The sequence below is a fragment of the Schistocerca gregaria genome, chromosome 1 (assembly GCF_023897955.1).
Source record: "Schistocerca gregaria isolate iqSchGreg1 chromosome 1, iqSchGreg1.2, whole genome shotgun sequence".
NCBI lineage: Eukaryota > Metazoa > Arthropoda > Insecta > Orthoptera > Acrididae > Schistocerca > Schistocerca gregaria.
In genome coordinates this window covers 276,694,670-276,722,265 of record NC_064920.1, presented here as the reverse complement: position 1 = coordinate 276,722,265, position 27,596 = coordinate 276,694,670, and the positions used below count along the sequence as shown (strand labels likewise).

Below are 27,596 nucleotides of genomic sequence, written 5' to 3'. Positions count from 1 at the left end.
TTGGAAGAGCAGTTGAACGGAATGGACAGTGTCTTGAAACACATCATCATCAAAACCAAAACGAGGATAATGGGATATAGTCGAATTAAATTGGGTGATGCTGAGGGAATTAGATTAGGAAAAGAGACACTTAAAGCAGTAAAGGAGTTTTGCTATTTGGAGAGCAAAATAACTGATGATGGTCGAAGTAGAGAGAATATAAAATGGAGACTGGCAATGGCAAGGAAAGCGTTTCTGAAGAAGAGAAATTTGTTAACATCGAGTATAGATTTAAGAGTCAGGAAGTCGTTCCTGAAAGTATTTGTATGGAATGTAGCCATGTATGGGAGTGAAAGATGGACGATAAATAGTTTGGACAAGAAGAGAATAGAAGCTTTCGAAATGTGGTGCTACAAACGAATGCTGAAGATTATATGTGTAGATCACAAGACTGTGGAGGAGGTATTGAATAGAATCGGGAAGAAGTGGAGTTTGTGTCACAACTTCACTAGGAGAATGGATCGGTTGGTAGGACGTTTTGAGGCATCAATGTATCATCACTTTAGTATTGGAGGGCAGCGTGGAGGGTACAAATCGTGGAGGGAGACCAAGAGATGAATACGCTAAGCAGATTCAGAAGGATGTAGGTTTCAATAGGTACTGGGAGATGAAGAAGCTTGTACAGGATAGAGTAGCATGGAAAGCTGCATCAAACCAGTCTCAGGACTGAATACCATAACAACAACAACAACAACAACAACATTTTCTTTGAATAAAAGCCTAATTACTGTTTGTCTGATTTTGCATTTTTTTGCGAGAGGCTTCTGCACTATAATGTAGCAGTATGCTATGTTGCTTGGACCTGACACACCAATCGAAAGTTAGTTTCGCCCTTAAATTTTGCACACCATTGTGCTGACTGATTAAAATAATCGGAGTTCTTCATACCAGACCTTTCTACAGCATCAAAAACCTCAGCTCGTCACTCTTTCTTTGTCATCTATCGGGAATATCCTTGAAGAATCTCAACACAAAATCACTGTTTCCGCTTAATTTTTACTGAGATTTCATCCAGTGTAATTCATCTACTCTAATGTCTCCACTAACATTAAATGACGTGAACAGTGCTACTCACTCGACCGTTGATTCTTGATGAAGTATAGCTGCAGGCGCTCCTTGAACGTGTTCTCGTTGACGTAATACTCCACACGGACTCTGCAAAAAAGAAGGTTAATTGTTAGTTGCGGTTTTCGTATTTTAATGATGCTGTGACTTAATACAACGTTTTTTATAGACGGTGCCAAAGAAAGCGTTAACGAAGTACCAGTCTCGAGGAGGTAACACAATACCTCCAGTTAACTGAAAAAATGTTTGGTGCAATATTTTAACATTTTTTCCTCTCCAGGAGTCCTTCAAAGTCTGTTCAGTGAATATCAGCTCGTTCCAGTAGACTGTGTGTCCAGAGAAGGAATGATGTTCCTTTGGTAAGTCTAGGAGACATGATAGCAGATACCAGATAGGAAGAGTCCTAAGAGAGTATCATTTATCCTTGAAGGCACCCGCCTGCAACAGTCTCTGACGACGAGTTCTTGGGTGTTGCATCAATAATCAGAAGAGCTGCGCGCTAAGTAATAGTTTTGTTAAGTCAGCGCGGATGCGGCACAAAAAATACTCTACGAACTGAAGTGGAAGGCGCTGCAAGAAAGAAGAGACGCGAAGAGACTTACTCTTCAGGCGCCAATATCTCTCGTGCTAACATGACTTAAGAAATTACTACTTCCTCCAACTTCTGTACGTCCAATCGACGACGCAGGCCAAATTACGGAAACTAGGAAGTGTACGGAGAGATACTGAAAATATTTCTTCTCATGCGGCAGACACGAATGAAGACGAAAACAGGGTTGGCGTACGAATAATTCTGGTCCACCATGCGATCTCTGCCATACGTCGTGTGGTTACTTATGGAGTGTAGGTGTGGTAGTATTCAGATGGATTTAGTTAGATATCTTGTACCATTTGTAAACAAATCGATTTATTGGGAGAAAATCATATATTCTAAGTTATTCGCGCCTGTCGTCGTATAAACCGAGGAATGTACAAGAAAAGAGTGTATATTGTCGTGGAAATGATGAGTGTATAATATAATTGTTAGTATTTTTCATTATTATATGGAGAGACATCTTGTGGCAGTTGCGAAACTCAGAGTGTGTCTGGCTGTATAGGTGTATCCAGGCCGCCATGCGCTGTTGCCATTTTTCGGGGTGCACTCAGCTTTTTGATGCCAATTGAGGAGCTACACGACCGAATAGTAGCGGCTCCGGTCAAAGAAAACCATAGTAACGACAGGGAGAGCAGTGTGCTGACCACACACCTGTCCAATCCGCATCCTCAGCTGAGGATGATACGGCGGTCGGATGATCCCAACGGGCCACTTGTGGCCTTAATACGGAGTGCTTTATACTACATTACAATGAAGTACACTGTTTTAACGGATCCGAAGCGTTTTTATTTTTGATATACTGAAATAATACAAGTTAGTGCATTGACTGAAGATGCAACTGACGATGAGAATGATGAGTGCAATGAAGAATTACACAGGGTACTCGAAAGCATTCCAACAAGAAATATAATAATCACCCTATGAGATTTTAATGAAAAAATGGGGTCACTACAATACGAAAACATAGCAAGCGTTCCACAACAAACGAAAATGGATTAAAAATGATCAACTTCGCATTGCGAAACAATATGAGAATTTGTTCCACTATGTTTCCTCACAAAGAAATTCGTAAAGGTACACCGTGCTCTTCAGATGGCAAAACTGTAAATCAGATTGACCAAGTTATGGTCGACCAAAGACGCAGTTCATTCATAATGGATGTCAGAATGTACAGAGGAGCAGACTGCAGCTCATATCACTTCCTAGTGGTAGGAAAGATGAAAATCAAGACGATTTGGTATCAACAACCAAAATTAGCACCAAAAACTAAGTTCGATGTAGAACTACTGAAGGAACTGTCTGTTAAAGAAACCTACGTGACTGAAATTAATAACTGGTTTACAGCATTGCTAGAAGCTGGGGAGGAAAATAGTGATGGGAATGCCTGGGAAAGAATAAAGACAGTAGTAACAAATGCAGTAGAGAAAACATTAAGAAAAAGATACTGAAAAAAACGGAAATGGTTCAACGAAAAGTGTCAGAGAGCGGTGGGAAAGAAGACAGAAGTCAGGATGCTGTGGCTGCAAAATATGGAAAGTGAGGACAGGAGAGAGACCGTCAACATAATGAGGAGAGCGTCAGAAAGAGTTCTACGAACAGAGGAAACGAAATATCTGACTGGAGTCTTGGAATCTATAGAAATGGAAAACAGGAATAGAGAGTCAGTGAAGCTATCTCAGTGTACAAAAAAACGGTAAGAGAGGTTACCAAAGTAAAAACCTATTTATGAAAGATAAAAATCAAAATATGCTAACACAGCTGGAAGATATTCTAGCGAGATGGAAAGAGTATTTCTCAGAAATGCTAAACTGCATTGGTCCTCACATCATCTTCAACTACGCATTGATTGAGAGAAATAGCAGTAATGTTGACGAACGCCCACACCATTCAAACGCTGAGAAACAACAAGTATGCAGGCGAGGACCGGAAACCATCAGAGATGTCAAAAGAGGTTGGAAACAGAGTACACAAAGAAACACTACCTGAAAAACGGAAAACTATTTGTACAATAATTTGCCCCATACATAACAAAGGAAACGAAATGGAATGTGGAAGTTACAGGGGAATCAGTTTGCTGGAAATAACATACAAAGCTCTGTCCATGATTATTCTAGAACAAAATTAAGCCTTACACAGACAACATTATTCAAGTGTACCAGGCGGGATTTCGATCAAACCGTTCCACAAATGATAATCTATTTACTCTACGGCATATCTTTGATAAATACTGGGAACTGAACAAAAGCATCCACTGTTTGTTTATTGATTTCTAGCGAGCTTATGACAGCATCCACAAAGTAGCCTCTACAACACACTAAGAAAATTTAAGATACCCAGCAAAATCATTAGGATGATACACCTGAGCACGGATGACGCACAGGCAGTAGTGAACTTCAGAGGATCCATATTCCCCAACTTACCATACCAAACAAAACAGGCTTACGACAGGGAGATGCTCTTTCATGTATTCTCTTGAACCTTGCACAAGAGAAATTGGTTAGAGAGAGTAAATTACAGCTAAACAATGGTCCCCGATGTGAACACAATCAAATAAAATTCCTGGAATACGCAGATGATAAACTCTTACTCAGTGAAACAGAAGAAGAGCTGAAGGACATGTAAAGATTTCTCACTTTTGATAAACAGAATACTTGGAAATAGGACGAGTTATAAAGCAAGTCCACACTTTGAAACTGACCACCATTCTAGATTCATGAAAGTTCATCAATTTAAATACCTTGGATCGCAATTCAGCAGTGAAAATATCACAAAAGTGGACTTAAACGAGAGAACTGCCTAAGGATCAAGATGTCTGTGCGCTCTAAGCAGCCCACGCAAAAGTTAAGCTTTGTCAGTCACCGCTAAGATGAAGGTATATAACTGCATCATCTGCCAGTAGTACTGTATGGTTAGGAAAGTTGGGCGCTTACCACGAAAGAAAGAGAAAATCTGAATCTTTTCGAAAGAAAGGTGATGAGAAAAATCTGGGAACCTGTCTTGGAGAATGGCATATGGAGAGTTAGAAAGAACACTGAAATTTATCAGTTTAATGAAGCGGCCCACTAACGTCGAGAAATTAAAAAGTAGGAGACTGCAACGGGCCGGGCACGTGGCTAGAATGGAAACCAACAGATATCCTAAGAAGGCATTTAAGGGCGCTCTCCAAGCATCAAGACCACTGGTCCGACCTTGCACACTGTGGAACGACGACGTAGAGAAGGGCGTCGCAGCATTAGCAGTCCCGCAGGGCGGAGTCAGTCAGCGAGAGACAGAAGAAGATGGAAGCAGATCGTTGATGCAGCGCGTGGTGCACAGGGCCTATGATCGCTGAAAAGAAGAAGAAGTCTTGGACACTGTCTATAGTCTTCTGACGTGGAGTCGGTAAGAGACACTCTTATATAGGAGTTTGCCACAATGTATATAAAAACAAACGCCTCATCTATCCCGATTTAGTCTGGATAGGTTCTGGCGAGAGTAACATGTGTAGCAGTATGCCAGGATGAGAACCAAGATAGAAAGACCGTGCTTGAAGTGGCAGAGTATTTTTTGTTTACTATATGAAACTGGCACCTTCGAGTAGAAGGTGTTTATGTTTTATTATTTTGTATGGAAACCACTAGGCAAAGGCTGTAGCGTTACCGTGGAAAGAAGCACTAAGTTGGATCAGGATGCTATTCCACAGATGTATAAAGAGGCAGTAGTAAATGAGTGATTTTTGTTTTAAGTTAAAATATTTACATTTCAGTAAATAGAAAACTTGGATGATTTATAATCGAATTTTAAAATGCCAGGGCTTATAGTACTTTAATTTTTAGCTCTACGAGTAGCTCACTAAAAATAAAAGCAACCTTTGTTTTTCATTAATACGATTTCGAGGTGCAGTATTAAAGTAAAGCTGTTGCCTGCCCATTAGAATCTTGTTTCATCTAAACAATATCCAAAATGAAAGAAGAAAGTAAACTTTGAATATTCATATTTGAGGTTTTAAGTGCAGAATGTTTCATTAATTTTACGTCAGTTAGCTGTTCATTATATAAGTAAAGACATATATTCGGCACATTCTAACAGCAAAATCAGATTCAGTCAAATATACGTAATCGATTTACGGAAACGGTAGTCAGATGTGTAATATTCGGGCTGAGTGGCTGTTGTGTTTTTATTTCAATTTCGTTACGTACATAAAACTAAGGTCAGAGACATGTGATGGTCAGAGATTTCAATAACAAGAGAATATTGATTTTAAAATCTTGTTATCGGCAGACGCAAAGTTATCGCCGGCGCATGAAAGTTATGTACGTTCACGAAGTAAATGTACAATGACGAGTAACGAAATAACTCCTCAGCCTTTTACGTAGTAAAACTTTACCAGTAATTAACCCTCGTAACATATTTCTATGCTTTCTGGGCGTGTTAGGTTTATGTTGCGCTAAATAAAAATAAAATAATAAAAACAGAACCCAACAACCTACATTTATGATTTAATTAATACTGGTTACAGTTATTAATTATAAGGTAACTGAATTTGAATACAACGTTTCCATTTAACAAAATTAAGATATTAATTCCACCAGCTGCAGGAATTCAACAGACTACGTTAAGTTCGCTTTATTTTCACAAAAGTTTCGGTTTTTGGCCAGAGCTCTTTTTTTCTTTCTTGAATGACAAGATGCAATTACAAAGGAATTTATGGCTTTTCATCCATAGGATTAACAAAGGAGTACATAATATGTCGACTATATAAACGAAAATCATAACGGTGTAATGCCTGGTTTTTAGTTTTTGTTTGAGACATGTGGAACGCTGGCAGAACGACTATGAGGCGGGCGCTTTAACGGGTGTCATTACCAGCTAGCTATCGACCTGATGAAAAAGTTAGCTGAATATGTGAATGAGCAGAAAGGCGTTATTGATTAACTACTTAAAGACAGAAGGCTGTATTGGTTTCATGGTCGTGGTCATAGACAGGTGTGGACAGGCATCTACCAGCTACGACGTGCTGATGGTCTTTGGATTAGGAAACCAAATTACTAAGCTACTTCAGGGCTGTTGTTGAAGCCCTTCACATTAGTCTTCCTAATAGAAAAGTGCCTCTAATGACCCTCACATGAAAGTGGATCCGCACATTAGACGGTTTTCCATGAAGTCTTACATCCAAGTGTTTCATCTGAAGCTTAACACCGAAATCACTGTCCTACAGCATAGCATAAACAAGGCATTCCTGAAGCCTAAATATAAGCGGCCCTGCCCCTTCCTAATGGCTCGCACCAGTCTCTCCTGAAACCTGACAGTAAAATGTCTTTCATGAAGTCTTGCATGAATGTGTGTCTCCTGGAGCCTAACAACGTGTCTCATATGAAGGCCTGTATTGAAAAACCTGAGGTCTCTATCTGAATCACCCCTAACATTGGTGTCTGTCTTAAGAAGACATACATGAAGTGCCTTAACTGATGCCTGACAAAGTCTCTCTCATAGACCTAAGCACAAGTAGACCTCTCTTGAAGTGTAACAGTAAAGTGTTTCGTGCTAGGACGATCTCTCACAAGTCTTCTGAAAACTTGCTTTTGTATTGTACTTTACTGGAGAGTCCTTAAGTTTCACATGCCAAATGGGGTCTTTCATTCGCCAGTATAATTAACTTCTTGAAGTTTCGTGACTCCTTGTTTTCGCACACTTTAAGGCACAAAACCTCGGCAACGAATTTCTTCTTTGAATACTTATGTCCGCTATCTGAAGTTTACTTCCTCCGTTTTGTGCAATCCTTATGTGAAGCTGTCTAGCCAACTTGGAGGATGCCTTCAACAAGCGTCACTGTGGTGCAAATACACTGATCAGCCAGAACATTATGACCACTGACCTACTATCGAAATAAACCCATCCAGGCGATAGCAGCGTCACCTAGGAGAATGACAGCTTGCAGACACACTCACAGTGTATGTAGTATCACTGAGCGCGCTGTCCGTGTGTAAAATGGGGAAGGCGCGCGTGGACTCTGTGGTTGGTCGAGGGCAGATTGTAATGTCCCGGAGGCTTGGCACGACGATATCGCAAACTGTATGGGTTGTTTGGGTTGTCGGGCGACCACCCCTCATTACAAATATCAGACGTCGTAGGCTGGGAAGACTGGTCAAATAGGACGGGTGAAACCAACAGCAGACTTTAATGTTGGGCAGATTACAAGTGTGTTTGAACAGACAGTTCACCCAACATCCCTAATGACGGGCCTCCGCAGCCGACGACCCATGTACGTGCCAATGTTAACTCCACGACATCGGCAACTACGACTGATACGAGCAGGTGACTATCAGCACTGGACTTGAGCGCAGTGGCAGAACGTTGCAGGATCTGACAAATCCCGATACCTTCTTCATTGTGCCATGTCACAAGGCGAGGAGTGTGATGGAGTGGTTCTAAGAATACAGTACCGAGCTACAATTGGTGTACTGGCAGCCCAACTCGCAGGATCTGAAGTCGATCGAACACGTATGGGATGTGATTGATCGTGACGTCACAGCTCATAGCCCCCTCCCCGGAATTTACAGGAAATAGGTGACTTGTGCGTGCAGATGCGATGTTATCTCACTCCAGCAATCTGCCAAGGCCTCATCGCTTCCCTGCCACCACGCGTCGCCGCTGTTATGAGTGCCACAGGTGGACATACCGGATATTAGGTAGGTGATCGGAATGTTCTTGCTAATCAGTCTCTACTCGTCTCTTCATTCACCGAACAACATACAGTGGACTGTGTCCGCGTACCAATTAGAATGGCCTGGACTGTTTCTGCTTGGAGGCGAGCATTGTACAGTGACACGTTTTCTTTCTCTGTTTTGGGGTACCTGGAAGAAATAGTTTTCTGTTTTATGGATGAGACTTAAAAATGTTTGACAGATTTCACAGAAGATGGCTCAGTAAAAACGAGAAAATTAATTATCAGGACAAACTTTAGTTTACTGGACGAAGCTGGTTATACAAATATAAGGGCCACTAGAGTCTGACATAACTCGCAGTTATTTCGAGCTATTATCTACATCTCCAATTATAACATGGAAAAGTGTAGATTCTGCTTTCAACTAACCGAACATAGTAGAGGAGCTGAGGGCCTGAAAAACAGATTCAAACATAACTTCAAAGCTAACATTGTAAATGTCGTGCGACTAGAGCCTCCCGTCGGGTAGACCGTTCGCCGGGTGCGAGTCTTTCGATATGACGCCACTTCGGTGACTTGTGCGTCGATGGGGATGAAATGATGATGATTAGGACAACACAACACCCAGTCCCTGAGAAAATCTCCGATCCACGCAGGCACCGAGCCTGGGCCCTTAGGTTTGACATGCTGTGGCGTTGACCACTCAGCTACCGGGGGCAGACAAAGCTAACGTTAATGTAACGTATGCACTGACATCTGGGGAATATGCACTCTGGAGTATACGACCAATAACCGTTCATGAATGATTAACTTTGAAATGTTGTTAAATTACGCGAAGTGATTTGCTGATATTCTTTTGCTGATATTTGTCACAGTAAACACCTTTCCTGAGAATGTGTGTAAAGAAGACTCTTTGGATTCCAAAGTTTATACTGTTGTCAAGTCATCAGTCCGGGTGGGGAAGACTTCGGTGTTGAGGCTCTGAGCACTAAGGGATTTAACATCTGAGGTCATCAGTCCCCTAGACTTAGAACTACTTAAACCTAACTAACCTAAGGACTTCAACACATCCATGCCCGAGGCACGATTCGAACCTGAGACCATAGCAGCAGCGCAGTTCCGGACTGAAGCGCCTCGAACCGCTCGGCCACAGCGGCCGTCTCGGTGCTGAGGGTTGGCTGAAGCAGGTGTGTGTTGCTTGTGTGGAGGCACGATTTCGGAGCGCTGCTACAGCAGCTTGGTATGTATTAAAGAGGGTAGTTTAGTGCGCGTTGGCATTCCAGAAAGTGGGATGTTGTGTTTAGGGAACATTTTGCGTTTTGGTTTTTAACACTCATAAATCAGTGCCGATGGTACTCTTATCGACGACTGTGCCGCTAAAGCGGAGTTATTGAACGCAGTTTTCCGAAATTCCTTCACCAGGAAAGACGAATGGAATATTCCAGAATTTGAAACACGAACATCTGCTACCATGAGTTTCTTAGAAGTAGATACCTTAGGGGTTGCGAAGCAACTCAAATCGCTTGATACGGGCAAGTCTTCAGGTCCACATTGTATACCGATTAGGTTCCTTTCAGATTACGCTGATACTATAGCTCCCTACTTAGCACTCATATACAACCGCTCGCTCACCGATAGATCCGTACCTACAGATTGGAAAATTTGCGCAGGTCGCACCAGTGTTCAAGAAGGGTAGTAGGAGTAATCCATTTAACTACAGACCTATATCATTGACGTCGGTTTGCAGTAGGGTTTTGGAGCATATACTGTATTCAAACATTATGAATCACCTCGAAGGGAACGATCTATTGACACGTAATCAGCATGGCTTCAGAAAACATCGCTCTTGTGCAACGCAGCTAGCTCTTTATTCGCACGAAGTAATGGCCGCTATCGACAGGGGATCTCAAGTTGATTCCGTATTTCTAGATTTCCGGAAAGCTTTTGACACCGTTCCTCACAAGCGACTTCTAATCAAGCTGCGGAGCTATGGGGTATCGTCTCAGTTGTGCGACTGGATTCGTGATTTCCTGTCAGGAAGGTCGCAGTTCGTAGTAATAGACGGCAAATCATCGAGTAAAACTGAAGTGATATCAGGTGTTCCCCAGGGAAGCGTCCTGGGACCTCTACTGTTCCTGATCTATATAAATGACCTGGGCGACAATCTGAGCAGTTCTCTTAGACTGTTCGCAGATGATGCTGTAATTTACCGTCTAGTAAGGTCATCCGAAGACCAGTATCAGCTGCAAAGCGATTTAGAAAAGATTGCTGTATGGTGTGTCAGGTGGCAGTTGACGCTAAATAACGAAAAGTATGAGATGATCCACATGAGTTCCAAAAGAAATCCGTTGGAATTCGATTACTCGATAAATAGTACAATTCTCAAGGCTGTCAATTCAACTAAGTACCTGGGTGTTAAAATTACGAACAACTTCAGTTGGAAGGACCACATAGATAATATTGTCGGGAAGGCGAGCCAAAGGTTGCGTTTCATTGGCAGGACACTTAGAAGATGCAACAAGTCCACTAAAGAGACAGCTTACACTACACTCGTTCGTCCTCTGTTAGAATATTGCTGCGCGGTGTGGGATCCTTACCAGGTGGGATTGACGGAGGACATCGAAAGGGTGCAAAAAAAGGGCAGCTCGTTTTGTATTATCGCGTTATAGGGGAGAGAGTGTGGCAGATATGATACACGAGTTGGGATGGAAGTCATTACAGCATAGACGTTTTTCGTCGCGGCGAGACCTTTTTACGAAATTTCAGTCACCAACTCTCTCTTCCGAATGCGAAAATATTTTGTTGAGCCCAACCTACATAGGTAGGAATGATCATCAAAATAAAATAAGAGAAATCAGAGCTCGAACAGAAAGGTTTAGGTGTTCGTTTTTCCCGCGTGCTGTTCGGGGGTGGAATAGTAGAGAGATAGTATGATTGTGGTTCGATGAACCCTCTGCCAAGCACTTAAATGTGAATTGCAGAGTAGTCATGTAGATGTAGAAATCACATTGTTTAACTGTTTGGCACTATTGTTTCAACTACCTCGTAAATGCATGAAGTCAGGAAAGAAATACATCATTCTTTAGCCCTCTCTCTTTAAAAATACTGAACGTAAATTTTAACACTAACACAGTCTTGCTCACACTTTTCTAATTTCATTACTTAATCTATAGTTAAATCTAAACAATTTTCAAAATATTCGCCGCTGAGCCTCCATATCGCACTTGTTATTCAACAGTTGAAAAAAAAAAAGTAGCAATTCGGACTCGCATTGCAGCGAGCAAGCTCCGCTTATTACGTGATTTCACTCCGCAAGCTGTATTTTTGTAATGGCAAAACAGCGTATTTTATTCCTGCATGTTCCACTGAAATGCAGTTGCATCCTGTTTATCCGTTGTAGCACAGGTAAGCCAAGTTACTGTTAGTGCCAGAATTAACCATTGTGCAGTTAGGGAAAAGTGATCGTGTATTCAGATTACATTCAGTGAAACAATAATTGGTTTGAAATACATTTTGATATGGTTACGTAAGTGTTCTACACTGGTAATCTGAATCTAGGGATTACGTACAAAGTTTATACAGCAACACTGTTTCACACATGGTAGTTCAGATGCTTTGCAGTACAGGTAATGGTTACACGCAACAACTAGTGTGCATAAAAATACTTCACGCACACAGTCACGTAAAAGTCCGAAGGTTTCACTGAGAGGCAAAAATAAAAACTATCTTTTAAAAAGTCAACACAGTTAAAAAGTTACAATGATTATTAGAGTTGAAAAATTACTCTAGTAGTTTTAACTTAGTTAAAAAGTTACAACTTTCTTCAAAAAACAAAGAAGCCGTTATGCTGCTGTGGGAAACTACAAAAGAAGAACGTTGAGAAAAGCATTGACTGCAAATGGCACATCACGGCAATAGCCTGCGATTACTACTGTACGATATGTAAGCCGTGGATCAGGTTGCTTATTCATATGGAAACGCTCTAGTTGATACGTGAGCCCAAAATAATGTTAATAAATGATTGTCAGATAGATGTTTCACAAACTGATGCTGCCTAACAACTTATTATTAGCTCTCTCCAGTAAAGTGTTTTTTTTTTCTTTTGCTTCTCTTCTCTAGAATATTGCCATCGGAAATTTACGCTAGACGTACGTGCGCGTATTGGGCAGCAATCGGAGAGGGCTCGGACCCTACAGTGAGAGGTAAGTGAAGACGAGCCACATGAACAACAAGTGTGTTGAAACGGGCACAGCGCACACAGCACCACCGCGCAAATCCAGTACTCTAGTATCAAGATATTGCAAAGAGTGTGTTGTTAAGAAGAGCGATGCAATGTCCCTTCAGACTTGCATGCATTTCCGAAGGAACAGGCACTATGAGCATATGCCAGGATTCTTCAACAAAGCAGGCAGCTTACTAAACCTTTGTTCGACCAATAGCTGAGTAGTGCTCGTCAGTATGGGATCTGTACCAGAGAGGATTGACAGCGGATGCAGAGAACATTCGTTGAAGATTAACGCTTTTCGTTACAGTTTCATTTAGCAACTGCGAAAGCGTCACGGTTATGATAAACCATCTCCAGTGGCAGACGCCGCAAGAGAGTCGTTCTAAAACGCTATATGATCTACTGTTAACGTTGCATGAACGTTAGAACCTAGACGGGTCAACCAATGTATTACTTCCTCCTATGTCTATTTCGCGAAAGCACCACGAAGATCAAACTAGAAGGGTTCGAGACCACACGAAGGCTTAGCGGCAATCCTTGTCCCTTCGAATCATTTGGAGTGGAACAGGGAAGAGAGGAATGATACACAGAATAACCTTCGCCACACACTGCATGGTGGCTTACGGAGTGTAGATGCAGATGCAGAGCGTGTGAGACGGACCAATAACACCCACACAGAGATTCCAGCTCATCCTCAACGTACTACTCCTCCAGCCACTTCTCCTCCCGCCTTCGGCTGCGCAAGACCGTGGAGCACACAGGCAGGTGGAGCAGGCAGCCGTCCCACTGGTTTACATACAGCTTAATCCGCAATATCTCGACACCGTGAGAAAATGGTGCGTATCACACCCGTCGAAGTGTCGTTGCATTTCAATATTGCCTTGTCGCCAGAAGTTTTTCCTCGCCATTCATTCATTCTGAGAAATAAGGAAACAAAAGAAAAAGACTGGCACATCACGAAGGAATTATTCGAATGGGTTGGAAATCGGTAGCGTGATGTACACGTAAAGACAAACAACTGATTACAGTTTCAGAAAAGTTTGATTATTTATTGAACAGGAAAAAATGGTTCAAATGGCTCTGAGCACTATGGGACTTTACATCTGAGGTCATCAGTCCCCTAGAACGTAGAACTAGTAAAACCTAACTAATCTAAGGACATCACACACATCCATGCCCGAGGCACGATTCGAACCTGAGACCGTAGCAGTCGCGCGGCTCCGGACTGAGCGCCTAGAACCGCGAGACCACCGCGGCCGGCTATTGAACAGGAACAACGTCACAAATTGAGCAAATGAATAACGCCTTGGTCCACCTATGACCCTTACGGAAGCATCGACACTGATGTTGATAGAGTTGTTGGATGTCCTCCTGAGCGATGTTGTGCCAAATTCCGCCCAATTGGTTCGTCAGTGCGTCAAAATTCCCAGCTGGTTGGACGGCCCTACCAAAAATGCATCCGGCTTTGACAAGCAAGAAACCAAAAACAAATGGCTCAGAGCACTATGGGACTCGTTCTCAGGTCATTAGCCCCTAGAACTTAGAACTAGTTAAACCTAACTAACTTAAGGACATCACACACATCCATGCCACAGGCAAGACTCGAACCTGCGACCGTAGCGGTCTCGCGGTTCCAGACTGCAGCGCCTAGAACTGCACGGCCACTTCGGCCGGCAAGCAAGAAGACAAGCAGTAGAAACACTCACTGTGTGTCGGCGGGCGTTTTCTTGTTGAAACGTAAGTCCAGGATGGCTTACCCATGAAGGGCAACAACACGGCGCGTAGAATGTCGTCGACGTACGGCTGTGCTGTAAGAGTGCGGCAGATGACAACCACAGGGGTCCTGCTACGAAATGAGATGGCACCCCAGACAATTGCTCCTGTCTGTCGGCCGTATGGCCGGAGACAATCAGGTAGGTATCCCTGCGCTGTCAGAGACGTCTACGAACACGTCTTCATTGGTCATATGAGCTCATTCGGAACAAGACTCATGAAAATAGCTTAGGAGGACATCTAACAACTCCATCAGTCAATGCCAATCCGAATATCTGCTTGCATGAGACCTACAGGTGGACCAACCTGTTATTGACTTGCTCAACTTGTGAAGCTCACTCTCTTGAATTAATGATCCACGTCTTCTGAAACAGTAATTATTTGTTTGTCTGCGTCCTATTCGGATAATTCTTTCATTGTGTGTCTTTGCTTTGTCTTAGAGTATATTACAGTCCGCTACAAAACTGCCCGGGGTACCAGTTTGCATTCTAGACGGCAGCACTAATTTCCAGACGCGGATGAGAAAGGGTGGGGAGAAGGGAAGAGATTGGCAGCGGCTATCAGCGAATAGCGAGCCACGCAGCCGGACCGGCCGTAAACACAGCCTCGACCACTCAGCGTCGGTCCCCCGGCATCCGGCGTCCGACGTCCGGCAGCCTCGTAAGGCCGTGGCCGGCTGCCGGCGTCGTAAAGGCCGACGTGACCTGCCGTGACGTCACACAGTGGCAGCCTCTGTTTACGAGACGCTTGTCACGGAAGACGCTCGGGCGGCAGCTCCAGACTGCGAAGGACACAGATTTTGCTGGCACTGCCTCTACATACACGGATGACAACACGGTCCTGCAAATAGTTTAGCTGGTACACAGCCTTTTAACTAGATATTGTGCAGTGCGTGATGGAGGGTTTTTTGTACCACTACGAACTACTAATAAGTAATATATATACCACACGAAGAGTAAAAGTAAGAACGGAATATGTAAAGACAGAAGGAATTAAAACTAGTAAGGACATAAAACAAGGCTGTTGTCTGTCACCGAAATTATTTAGTGTTTATTAACATGATTTAATTAACAACTGCTTAGAACAAAAATTTTCGTGTGGCAATAGGTGCAAGGATTTATAAGATTTGCTGATGGTATTCTGATAAGTAAAAACGAATAGACAACAATAGCGTAAAACCGGCCAACTTTGTTAATGAAATATTATTACTTTGTGACAACAGCACGACCCAGGTTTTCACTTTTAAATACTGTAACTCTGATCGACTTTCACACACACCTCTGCTGCAGTGTGCATTTGCATAGCAAGACGAAAGCTGCAAGTACGTCAACCGCAATTGAGCTAATAAGAAAGACGCTTTATTGTAAGGTGGAAAAACGTATTTGTAGATTTCTTCGAAATTTTTTGCTACTGCCGATAACTTCGAAGAGGTAACGGTACATAAAACTATTATCCGTTATGGATGTGAAACACTGCGACTGTGATGACTGAAGCTTTTCAGAAACTACTGCAGCCAATCACCTTTTGTAATTCTTCAATTTTTCATTACCATGACCCGTTTCGAATCGCCTAGCAATTCACCATGAGATGGTACATATTTATTGTATATTTGGTTACTGTGGGAGACGTGTAACTGTGGCAAGACGTAAAAACGAAGCATGTAATTTGTGTAGCACGTAACAAACCTTGCAACGGGTAACAACTACCATGTGCTTTACCTAATGCAAATGATCCAAATGGTGAGCTACAAACGAGCAACAAGTGTGTACTGTTTGACAATGAATCGCTGGGCTATACGATATTGAACATGGTAAATAAAAGTTGAATAATTACGAAAGGCAACTCGGTGCAGTAATTTCTGGAAACCTTTAAGTGAAAGCAAATTTGTATAAATAAATTACATGAGCAAACTGTTCTGTATAAGGTTTAATTTTTATAATTGGTTTTTCATCAACTGGACAGCAAAGAAGGTCATTTACGTAGATTATAGGTTAACTTCCTGACAGTTCACATACATGTAGAAACAAAGGCGACAATTGAAACTGTAAAAAAACATTTCTCATTAATGAAATTAGAAACATCTGTGAATGGCGTAGTAAGGGCAGCCAAACATTTTTTTTCACATTATAACATAGTTTCTAAATTAACAGACGGTTGCACAGAATATTTTATTAAATATTTCATGACTTTGTTTTCTGTCAGCTTGTAAGGAAGTGTCTAATAGTTTGGATTAATTACCTTGCTTAAAGACAAGTGTCTTAAATGTAAGGGTTGTGACCCGTCTTTTCTCACATAAGGTTCCACTGGACAGATGCGTAAATAAGTACACTGAAGAGCCAAAGAAACTGGTACACTTGCCTAATAACGTGCACGGCTCACGCAAGCATCCACAACTGCCGCAACACGACGTGGCATGGACTCAGCTAATGTCTGAAGTAGTGCAGGAGGGAATGGACATCACGAAGCCTGCAGAGCTGTCCGTAAATCCGTAAGAGTACGAGGGGATGGAGAGCTCTTCTGAACAGCACGTTGCAATTTGAAACGAGACCCGTCCGACCAGGCAACGTATTTCCAGTCATCAGCAGTGCAATGACGGGCCCAGGCGAGGCGTTAAGCTTTGTGTTGTGCAGTAATCAAGCGTACACGAGTTGGCCTTCGACTCCGAAAGTCCGTATCGATGATGTTTCGTTGAACGGTTTGCACGCTGACACTTGTTGATGGCCCACCATTGAAATGTGAAGCAATTGCACTTCTCTCATGCTTAACTATTCTCTCCAATCGTCATTGGTCCCGTTGTTGCAGGATCTTTTTCCGGCTACAGCGATGTCGGAGATTTGATATTTTACCGGATTCCTGATATTCACGGGACGCTTGTGAAATGGCCGTACGGTAAAATCCGAACCTAATCGCTACCTCGGAGATATTGTGTCCCATAGCTCGTGAGCCGACTATAACACAACGTTCAAACTCACTTGAATCTTGATAACCTGCCATTGTAGGAACAATAATCTATCTGACAACTCACCAGACACTTGTTGTCTTCTATAGGCAGCACAGTATTCTGCCTGTTAACGTGTCTCTGTGTTTGAATACGCATGTCTATACCAGTTTCTTTAGCGCTTTAGTGTATGTAAAGTTTCGTTTCATTACCTTGCTTAAGACAGTTTACTCTTTTATTGTCATTATTATTTTGTTGCAGTAAGGTCTGACATATAATTATTTGGATTTTAAGAAAATTAAAGAAATACATCTTACAAAACTGGTACATTTTCTGACAACTATTTTTCTGTGGACTGATGAAATAAAAGTCATAAGAGCGATCAAATTTGTAACAAAGTTGTAAGTGTGTGTCACAAAGAAGCACTGCCTCAGCCCATTTTTTGACAGATGAATTTAATTCTAATTTCCCTGTCTTGGAAGAAGACCACTTGGCAATCGGATTATTGTAATATTTTTTATCTATGGTGCGAGAAGATCAGAACTCTAATGTCTATCCTGCAAAGCAGTTCGATGCAACTCTCACCAAATTGAAACTTCCAGGCAGATTAAAACTGTGTGCCGGACCGAGGCTCGAACTCGGGACCTTTGCATTTCTCGGGCAAGTGCTCTACCAACTAAGCTACCCACGCACGACTCACGCACCGTTCTCACAGCTTTACTTCTGCCAGTACCTCGTCTCTTACCTTCCAAATTTTACAGAAGCTCTCCTGCGAACCTTGCAGAACTAGCATTCCTGAAAGAAACGATATTGCGGAGACATGGCTTAGCCACAGCCTGGGGGATGTTTCCAGAATGAGATTTTCACCCTGCAGCGGAGTGTGCGCTGATGTGAAACTTCCTGGCAGATTAAAACTGTGTGTCGGAACCGAGACTCGACCGCAGGAGCTTTGGCTTTCGCGAGCAAGTGCTCTACCAACTGACCTACCCAATCTCAACAAATTTTTGAGAAAATCGACTGTAAAGTTTGCTGAGTGTCTTTAGTAGCCTAAAGGAAGTTCCCTATTTCGACAGGTGTTTCGCTGAGTGGAGAGTGCTCGTCTATCGAGTGGGTGGCCGGCGCTTGATTTCTGAAACATGCAATGCGTTAAACAAAGGTGCTTGTTCTACGAGCATTTCCGTCAAGTATAAAATACATAAAGAGGGAAAAACATCAGTAGCGCTCGAGACACAAATGCTGGCTCGCTGATTCGGGTCCCTTTTCAGTCATTATTTTTTTCGTTTTTTTTCCGTTCAGTTCGAATGCCTTTTCTGATTTAAGTATAAAATTCATCAAATATATGCTAGTTAACATATATTTAACTGTCGTTTTTATTAAATATGCACTCCTTCTTATTTCTAATTGCAAATCACATACAAAAATCCAGTTACCATTGTAAATATAAAATTTTAATACCGATGTTTTATAAAGGTTTGTTAAGAAAGATCGTTAGTAAAGTTCGTTTAACTTAAAAAAAAAATCACAAGAATTCTTTTCACATTTATGTATTTTAATCTCCACGGAAGTGATTGTAGACCATGCACCTTTGTTTAAAAATCTTCCTTGGCTAGGAGTCTAACTCGGGTCGTTCGTATGAAAAAAAAGCATTCGCAAGCATTCTACCATGGAGCCACAGCCACAGTGTCTGTCGAAAAATCCAATTTTATTTGCGATAGTAAACACGCTTGGAAAACGGAAAAGTGAATTTTCTCAAAACATTTTGAGAGTTGCATCAAATTTCTTCGTGAGGTTGCTATATGAGCTCTGAATTTCACATTTCACATATCATAAAAACAAAAAAGTACAAATATTCTTCGTCTCTTCTCTTTTTGTTCGTCTGTTAATGTGTGTCTGTAGATCAATTTTTTTGTGGGTCGATGCTTTCAAGAAAACTGAGAATGCGCTTAGACGATCATTCTTTTGCGATCTCCTTGGCACTCGGCACCCAACCATGCAGCTACCTCTCGACTTCATAATAATTCTGTGAGAAGAGTTCTCCCTGATTGCTTCCATTTCCACACACACAAGTTCGTGACGCAAGAACTCAGTTAAGAGATTTTGTTGCTTGATGAAACGCATGACAAGAGCTACTTGAAAAGCTGCTTGACGATGTGCTGGTGTTATTCAGTGACGAGACACTCTCTCACTCGTCAGTGTGTGTGAAGAAAGAAAAAAAATGCTCCACTGGAGGGCCAGCAATCTCAGAGAATTTCGTAAGAGGCAGCTTCATTCAGAACGTGTAACTTTTTTCTGTGCAATGTTGAGATTAGAGATCACTGGTCCTTATTGTTCTGAAGAAAACGAGCGTCAAGTTGCAATGACTGAGAAAGTTTTTTCGCCCGATCTTGAACAAATAGACGTTGGGGGTGTGTTGTTTCAACAAGATGGAGCCACCACACACAAAGTTTTAGCTGCAATGGACGAATTTATGGCGTGTTTTCTTAAGGAAAAACCTATTTGTAAGTTTAAGTGCATGAGAAGGACTAAATAACATGTTAATGTTAACATTAATCGTGTCTACATGTCCTGTAAACTGGTTTGCTCCACGCAATTTTGATAAAGAACTCTTTCGAATGATCTAATGAAAATATGTAAATAAATGCTTTACGGTAAACATTTGAAAGGCGCTTTCCATACATGACCCATCCACGCACCATGTGGGAGCCACTTGTCGACTCCCACACTACTAGTCATCATTCATCAACACATTTTGTTGCCCTTCATGGCAAACCATCCTCGACTTTCATTTCAGCAAGATAGTGCCCACCCGCACACTGCGAGAGTTTCTCCTGCTTGTTTTTGTGCTTGCCGAGCCATACCTTCACCGGCAATGTCACCGGGTCTCTCTCCAGCTGAGAACCATTGCTGTGTTATGGGCAGGGCCCTTCGGTCCGGACGGGATTTTGACAACAGAACGCGACAATCGAGGGGATTTTGGCGCGATATCCCCCAAGACGACATCCAACAACATTGTCAATCAGTGCCAAGTCGAATAATTTCTTGCATATGTGCCAGAGATGGACCAGCGCGTTAACGACTTTCTCATTTTGTGAAGCTCTTTCTCTTTTATTTAAGCATTCATCCATTTTTTCTGAAACTGCAATTATTTGTTTGTCTGTACATGTACACCACTCTACCGATTTCCGCACTATTCAGTTCAAATGGCTCTAACCACTATGGGACTTAACATCTGAGGTCATAAGTCCCTTAGACTTAAAACTACTTAAACCTAACTAACCTAAGGACATCACACAGATCCGTGTCCGAAGCAGAATTTGAACCTCCTACCGTAGCAGCAGCGCGGTTCCGGACTGAAGCGCTTATAACCGCTCGGTCACAGCGGCCGGCATTCTGAGGCAATGTATGATTATATACTAATGAGGTCTGCTTAGTTGTTAGGTATCATCTTTTAAAACAATATTAAGTTGATACCTATTTCTCCTTTGACATACAGTAATCTTCCTGAGTGTCTCCTCCAACATTCATTTCTTGCGCCACTACTTCAAACACAGCAAATCAACCGTGTTATGGAATGTTGTGAATATTTCCCAACTATGCTGAATTTAACAGCATACAAAGGCAAAATGGTTCAAATGGCTCTAAGCACTATGGGACCTAACATCTGAGGTCATCAGTCCCGTAGACTTAGAACTACTTAAACCTACCTAAGCTAAAGACATTACATACATCCATACCCCAGGCAGGATTAGAAACTGCGACCGTAGCAGCAGCGCGGTTCCGGACTGAATCGCTTAGAGCCGCTCGGCCACAATGGATGGCATACTGAGGTAATTTATGATTATAGAATAATGATATCTGCTTAGCTGTTAGGTATCATCTTTTAAAACAATATTAAGTTGATACCTATTCCTCCTTTGACATGCAGTAGTCTTCCTGTGTGTCTCCTCCAACATTCATTTCTTGCGCCACTACTTCAAAAACAGCAAATCAACCGTATCGCCAATGGCAGTTTGACATTTTGCACCGTCCTCAATAATTTCTGCTGACGGCCACGAGTAGGAGAAAGGAAAACTTGACCAGCTCATAGGAGATTCAAACAGGAGACAATGAGCTGACACAGAAAGTGGGACGGAGTGAACTGTGTTCAAGCGCTCGGAGAGAGCGATAGGAACTTGTGGAGGGAATGGCTGTACGACGTCGATGAAGCGTTTTCACTTCTGGAATTTTAAAACTGATAACCTTTTGACAAGTAGAAAGTGCTTGCTTTAAGTAACAGTGTACCCTCAGCGTAAAAGAAGAAGAGAGAGCTCCGCTTGCCTCCTTCACCTGTGGCAATGACACAGCGGGTGTGCGCGGAACAGAGAGGAGCTTTTATTTACTTCTGTACACCTTTCGGAATCTCAAACACATTTTTCCAAATGTCAAAACGCAATAAATAAAGCACAATAAACATTTACCTCGACAGACATGCTTGCGACCCGCTATCTTGAAAATTACCAAAGATTAAGACACAATAGCTCGCGTCTGTAACGAGATATCGATATGAATCGAGTTTTATACGAAACAGCGATTCCTGCACACTCGTGTGACTTGGGACTCAACTGCGTAGCAGAATAATATGATGCTGCAACGCAAATAAACCGCACCCACACAACTGCGCGTATCGGGTCTGAAAGGACTAAAACCGCTCGGTCACAGCGGCCGGCTGTACTATTCGGATAATTCCTTTGTCGTGCATCCAATTTTCTCTTAGGAAAGTAAATTGACGGGAAAAGCGACTGGCAAAATAAGTATTGCCTTTGCTCTGTTGCATGAAGTCGGTAATACAGTAAAAACGAGTAACATAATATTAAAGGTACTTTTTTGTCTCGTTGGCCTTTAAAAATCAGAAAGTTTCGTTACCCTGAACCTGTATTTCTCGTATTGAAGTAAGTGTTTTGCAATGACCCGTGTATTGGCAGGGCGTACTGCGCCTATCTGTTGGCTATTCTGGGAGTAGGGAGCAGCACACGTGAGCCGTCAGCTTTGTGTACCGGCTCGTTTGTTCCGCGTGTGTGATTTCCATTTCCATGTACTGTGCGGCCCACTCAGTTCCACACAAAGGGCGCTTAACGAGAGAACAGGCGCAGTGGGAGCGAAACTCAGCGCCTGTCGTTTGCCGCAGCGGGCTCTGCTCATCAAAAGACTAATCACGCGTATTCATATCGGCGAAAAATTCTGACCACACGAATCGAGAGCCGCAGCAGCTGTACTTCAGAACGTGCCCTCGGCTCGTAAAAGAAAATAATAATAATAATAATAAAACAAGGTGTAATATAATAAACCCAATCAGATCAGAGTGCTCATGAGTCTAATTAACAGGCTCCGATGCAATAAAAATATGAACGTGATTTAATTTCCGTAGCGCGAAGGCGATATTAAATAAAATAAATACACATGGTTGGTTTATTTCAATACAGTGGCTTCCACATGATGAAAGAGTCGCACACGCAGCAATAACTTGGAGAAACGTTAGTAATTCTCATGGAAGCTGAATATGATGTTACAAGGGTGCTGCAGCACAAAATAACTGCGCAGCAAGCTGTGAGGGGCATTTCATAACTATTGCTCAATAATATTTGCTTGTCATAACAATGAGAACCCGCTGACCACATCGGAAAGGGACGTAATTTTGAAGTTATGTTGATCCCTCCTCTGTTAACGCAAGCTAGCCAATGACAATTCTCCTTTCTCCAGATCCATCTCAATCTGTTTCCCTTTTGGTGTAACAATGGGTTCAACATCAACCCCTCCAAAATCCACGAAATAAGACGGACCAACCGCACCTTCCGCGTCCTGGGTTTCTACCTTATCATTTACGACTCTCCTAACTAGTTAACTAGCACACTAAAATATCTTCGACTAACCTTAGATCGACATCTAACGCACAGACCTCAGCTACTAACCGTACAACAGAAAGCCCAAATAGACTAAAACTGCTAGCATGCCCAACTTAAGGATTACACATCTCTACTATTCTCCACACCTACAAAACCCTCATACGACCCATTCTCTGTTATGCAAATTTTACATGAAACTCCGCCCCACCAAAGTTCTGTAAGTCCCTACAAATCGCCAAAGCCACGCATCCCGTCTCACATTCCGCATCAGTTTACCTTCCACCACGTGAATCCTCTACCATCTCAAAAAAATGGTTCAAATGGCTCTGAGCACTATGGGACTTAACATCTATGGTCATCAGTCCCCTAGAACTTAGAACTACTTAAACCTTACTAACCTAAGGACATCACACAACACCCAGTCATCACGAGGCAAAGAAAATCCCTGACCCCGCCGGGAATCGAACCCCGGAACCCGGGCGTGGGAAGCGAGAACGCTACCGCACGACCACGAGCTGCGGACTCTACCATCTCATTCCGATCCCCTCTCACCCACATCGAACACATGTGCGTTTTCTATACCATCCACAAACTAAATTCTAATAACCCAATTGTGTTCCCGATAATCACCAACTCTGGTATGTTTGCTGCACGTTAACAAACATATCCCTACGTACTCCATATCCTGTCCGAGCTTAACTTCAACCAACTCCCTCCCCCAGACAAATTCACACTGATAATTATCCCTCATTCCTATTTTAACTTTTCCCCACCTATCTCCATCCACATCAGGGCTTCTTTTCCCTCTCCATTCATCCACCATTCCTTTCCTCTGGTAACCTCTACCCTTCTACCCTACACAAAAGCCGCGCTCCCCCTCACCTTCTGTCGTTCCTAGCTCTGCGTTCTCACTATCCTCCTCAACACCTACCTATAATTTCCACAATGTTCTTACCCAACAGACCCCTATCTTTTTACCCACACCCCTCAACCTTGTGGAACATATTCTCTCCTTCCAAATACTTTTCACCCAGAGCAGGTCCTTCAGATTTTAAGTGAAAATGTAGTGCTTGAGAGCCGTTTTCATAGAATCTTACAAAGTTGTAACTGTGTTTTTAAATTTTACGTATGTTTCGTCCTTTCAGCTGTCCTCCTTTAACCTGACAAAGGACGATCTATTTAATTTTTCCTCATCTTTATTGTATTTTTAGGAATGATCTTGGCTGAAGAGCGGAGTATTGTACCCTAGACAATCTATTCCCCGCCTATATGGGACAAAGGGGATGAAATAACAATAGGGGGAAGAAAGACCAGCTCCGGCAGACAGCGGTTTTGACGACGACGGCGGAGATATCCACTGAAAGCTCGACTATTTTATTCGAATTGTCTTGGCTTGAAAATTGAAAAGATTTTATTCCACCGACAGTTCCTTGATGCGTTACGAATTGTCCTGTCACTTGATTCAGTCTTTTAGTCTAGTTATGTCATAAATTTCTTTCCATGTCTATTCAGTTTCTCTTCATTAGTTTCTCGACCTCCCCATCTAATCTTCAATATTCTTCTGTATCGCAATATTTCAAGGACTTCTATTCTTTTGTTACCTGAATTTCACGTTTCACTTCCGCATAAGACAGCACACCAGATAACTGCTTTAAGTCTATATTCGACGTTAACAAATACTCTAAATCAGGAATGCGTCTCTTGCTACTGCCAATCTGTATTTTACATCCTCTCAACGTCGGTCATCATCAGTTATTTCGCTGCACAAATAACAAAATGCATCTACTGTTTTTAGTGTCATTTCATAATGCAGTTCGCACAGCATCACCTGATTTAACTCTACTAAATTCCAGAACACGACGTCAAAAAGGCCTCTATCCTCGCCACATCTCCACACTCCGTGATTAAGTTCGACATTGTGCTGTACCCTACACCTACTTACAGAGGAATGTTTTTCTCCCAGTATGACCTATTGAAGACTTCTTTGTTTGGGCAATGCTCTGTTTTCCCGTTTTCGGAGCACAGTTTCTTAGACACTTCTGATCTTTGTCTTAACATGCTCGGTCTGGTATTTTTATTCAAATCAAATGGTTGGAATGGCTCTGAGCACTATGGGACTTCTGAGGTCAACAGTCCCCTAGACTTAGAACTACTTAAACCTAACTACCACGGCAGGCGGTATTATTATTACACACTATTTCTGGTAGTTGAAACACTATTGTGTTACGCCGACAGTGCTTTCATTAGTGGCTCTACGGAGTCAGAAGTGATTCTGAAGTTAAAATCTGAGGTCAGCTGGGTTAACATCTCGGCACAGAGATGCGGGGAATGGGCAGGGGAAAGTCAAGGTGTAAAATACTTTAGCAGTCATATCGAGAGGTGTATTATTTATAACACAGGGTGTTAAAAGAAGTAGTTCATATTTGAGAGGCAGTAGTATGGACCAAAAGAAGAAAAAAATGTCCAGTAAACATACGTTCTAAAATACGTAGTTTAGAGATATGAGCACTTCCTCATCTAATGTGAAACACATCTCTTCTACTTGATGTAAGGTATGACAAAATACACTCCTGGAAATGGAAAAAAGAACACATTGACACCAGTGTGTCAGACCCATCAGACTTGCTCCGGACACTGCGAGACGGCTGTACAAGCAATGATCACACGCACGGCACAGCGGACACACCAGGAACCGCGGTGTTGGCCGTCGAATGGCGCTAGCTGCGCAGCATTTGTGCACCGCCGCCGTTAGTGTCAGCCAGTTCGCCGTGGCATACGGAGCTCCATCGCAGTCTTTAACACTGGTAGCATGCCGCGACAGCGTGGATGTGAACCGTATGTGCAGTTGACGGACATTGAGCGGGCCGGATGGACGTACCGCCGAATTGCTCAACACGTGGGGCGTGAGGTCTCCACAGTACATCGATGTTGTCGCCAGTGGTCGGCGGAAGGTGCACGTGCCCGTCGACCTGGGACCGGACCGCAGCGACGCACGGATGCACGCCAAGACCGTAGGATCCTACGCAGTGCCGTAGGGGACCGCACCGCCACTTCTCAGCAAATTAGGGACACTGTTGCTCCTGGGGTATCGGCGAGGACCATTCGCAACCGTCTCCATGAAGCTGGGCTACGGTCCCGCACATCGTTAGGCCGTCTTCCGCTCACGCCCCAGCATCGTGCAGCCCGCCTCCAGTGGTGTCGCGACAGGCGTGAATGGAGGGACGAATGGAGACGTGTCGTCTTCAGCGATGAGAGTCGCTTCTGCCTTGGTGCCAATGATGGTCGTATGCGTGTTTGGCGCCGTGCAGGTGAGCGTCGTCTCACGCGGTCTGCACGTCCAGCTCGAACGCTGGTCCAACTGAGGCGCCAGGTGGAAATGGCATGGCAAGCCGTTCCACAGGACTACATCCAGCATCTGTACGATCGTCTCCATGGGAGAATAGCAGCCTGCATTGCTGCGAAAGGTGGATATACACTGTACTAGTGCCGACATTGTGCATGCTCTGTTGCCTGTGTCTATGTGCCTGTGGTTCTGTCAGTGTGATCATGTGATGTATCTGACCCCAGGAATGTGTCAATAAAGTTTCCCCTTCCTGGGACAATGAATTCACGGTGTTCTTGCATATACGCTGTAGCAGCGCCCCCCACAATGCGAACGACCTACAGCATCAAGTAAACAAATGAGAAAATACTATTGTACTGCTGTGAAACACTTGTGAGCTATCGCTAAAGGAGACGGTCAGTATTACTTGTGTCATTTCTCGCATGAAATAATAGACTTCCATTATGCTGGTAAGTGCAAAGACATATCTAGAACGTAAAAGCATTTCACAAACTTATTTAAACACAATCTGGTTTCAACAGAACTAAAGTGTGCGCTGCACTTACCCAAAACTGTGTGTTTACATTACCAGCACCAGTATACGTTTACTGCTTGCCATATTCATGGACGATAGCAGGGGAATGTATCCTCATTTGTTTGCTGAATTGAGTAGGTTTTTCGTAATAACAAAGAGCTTGCAGTGAAAGAGATGTGTTCCACAACAGCGAGGATGAACAAGTGCCCATAGCTCATAAGCTATGTAGTTTAGAGCGAACGTTTACTACCCCGCAGTAGCCCAAACTCGTCTGTTTTCTTTTCTTCCTTTTCCTTGACTTATCGCATGACCTAGCGAGCTCGGCATGTTAAGTCTGGATACAGCATATGTTCAAATGGTTCAAATGGATCTAAGCACTATGGGATTTAACATTTGAGGTCATCAGTCCCATAGAACTTAGAACTACTTAAACCTAACTAAATCATTGTTAGTGACGTTAAAGAGTGGCTGAATGCCCCTCCTGTCACCACCCTCCCCCCCCCCCCCTCCCCCACCCCCCTCCTCGTAGGACGGAGTTTGTAAACCTCATCAGCCTGTGTCTAGTGTTATTTCAAGTGAAAC

At 42.9% G+C, this 27,596-nt stretch overlaps 1 protein-coding gene across 1 annotated transcript in view; it reads right to left on the bottom strand.

Annotated features, from left to right (window-relative positions):
- Positions 1 to 27,596, bottom strand: part of LOC126340649 (potassium channel subfamily T member 2) — a 1,715,804-nt gene that overhangs the window by 583,408 nt on the left and 1,104,800 nt on the right. The window contains exon 4 of the mRNA XM_050001706.1: positions 1,115 to 1,194. Coding sequence (XP_049857663.1) covers positions 1,115 to 1,194 — 80 coding nt within the window. The remainder of the gene's footprint in view (positions 1 to 1,114; positions 1,195 to 27,596) is intronic.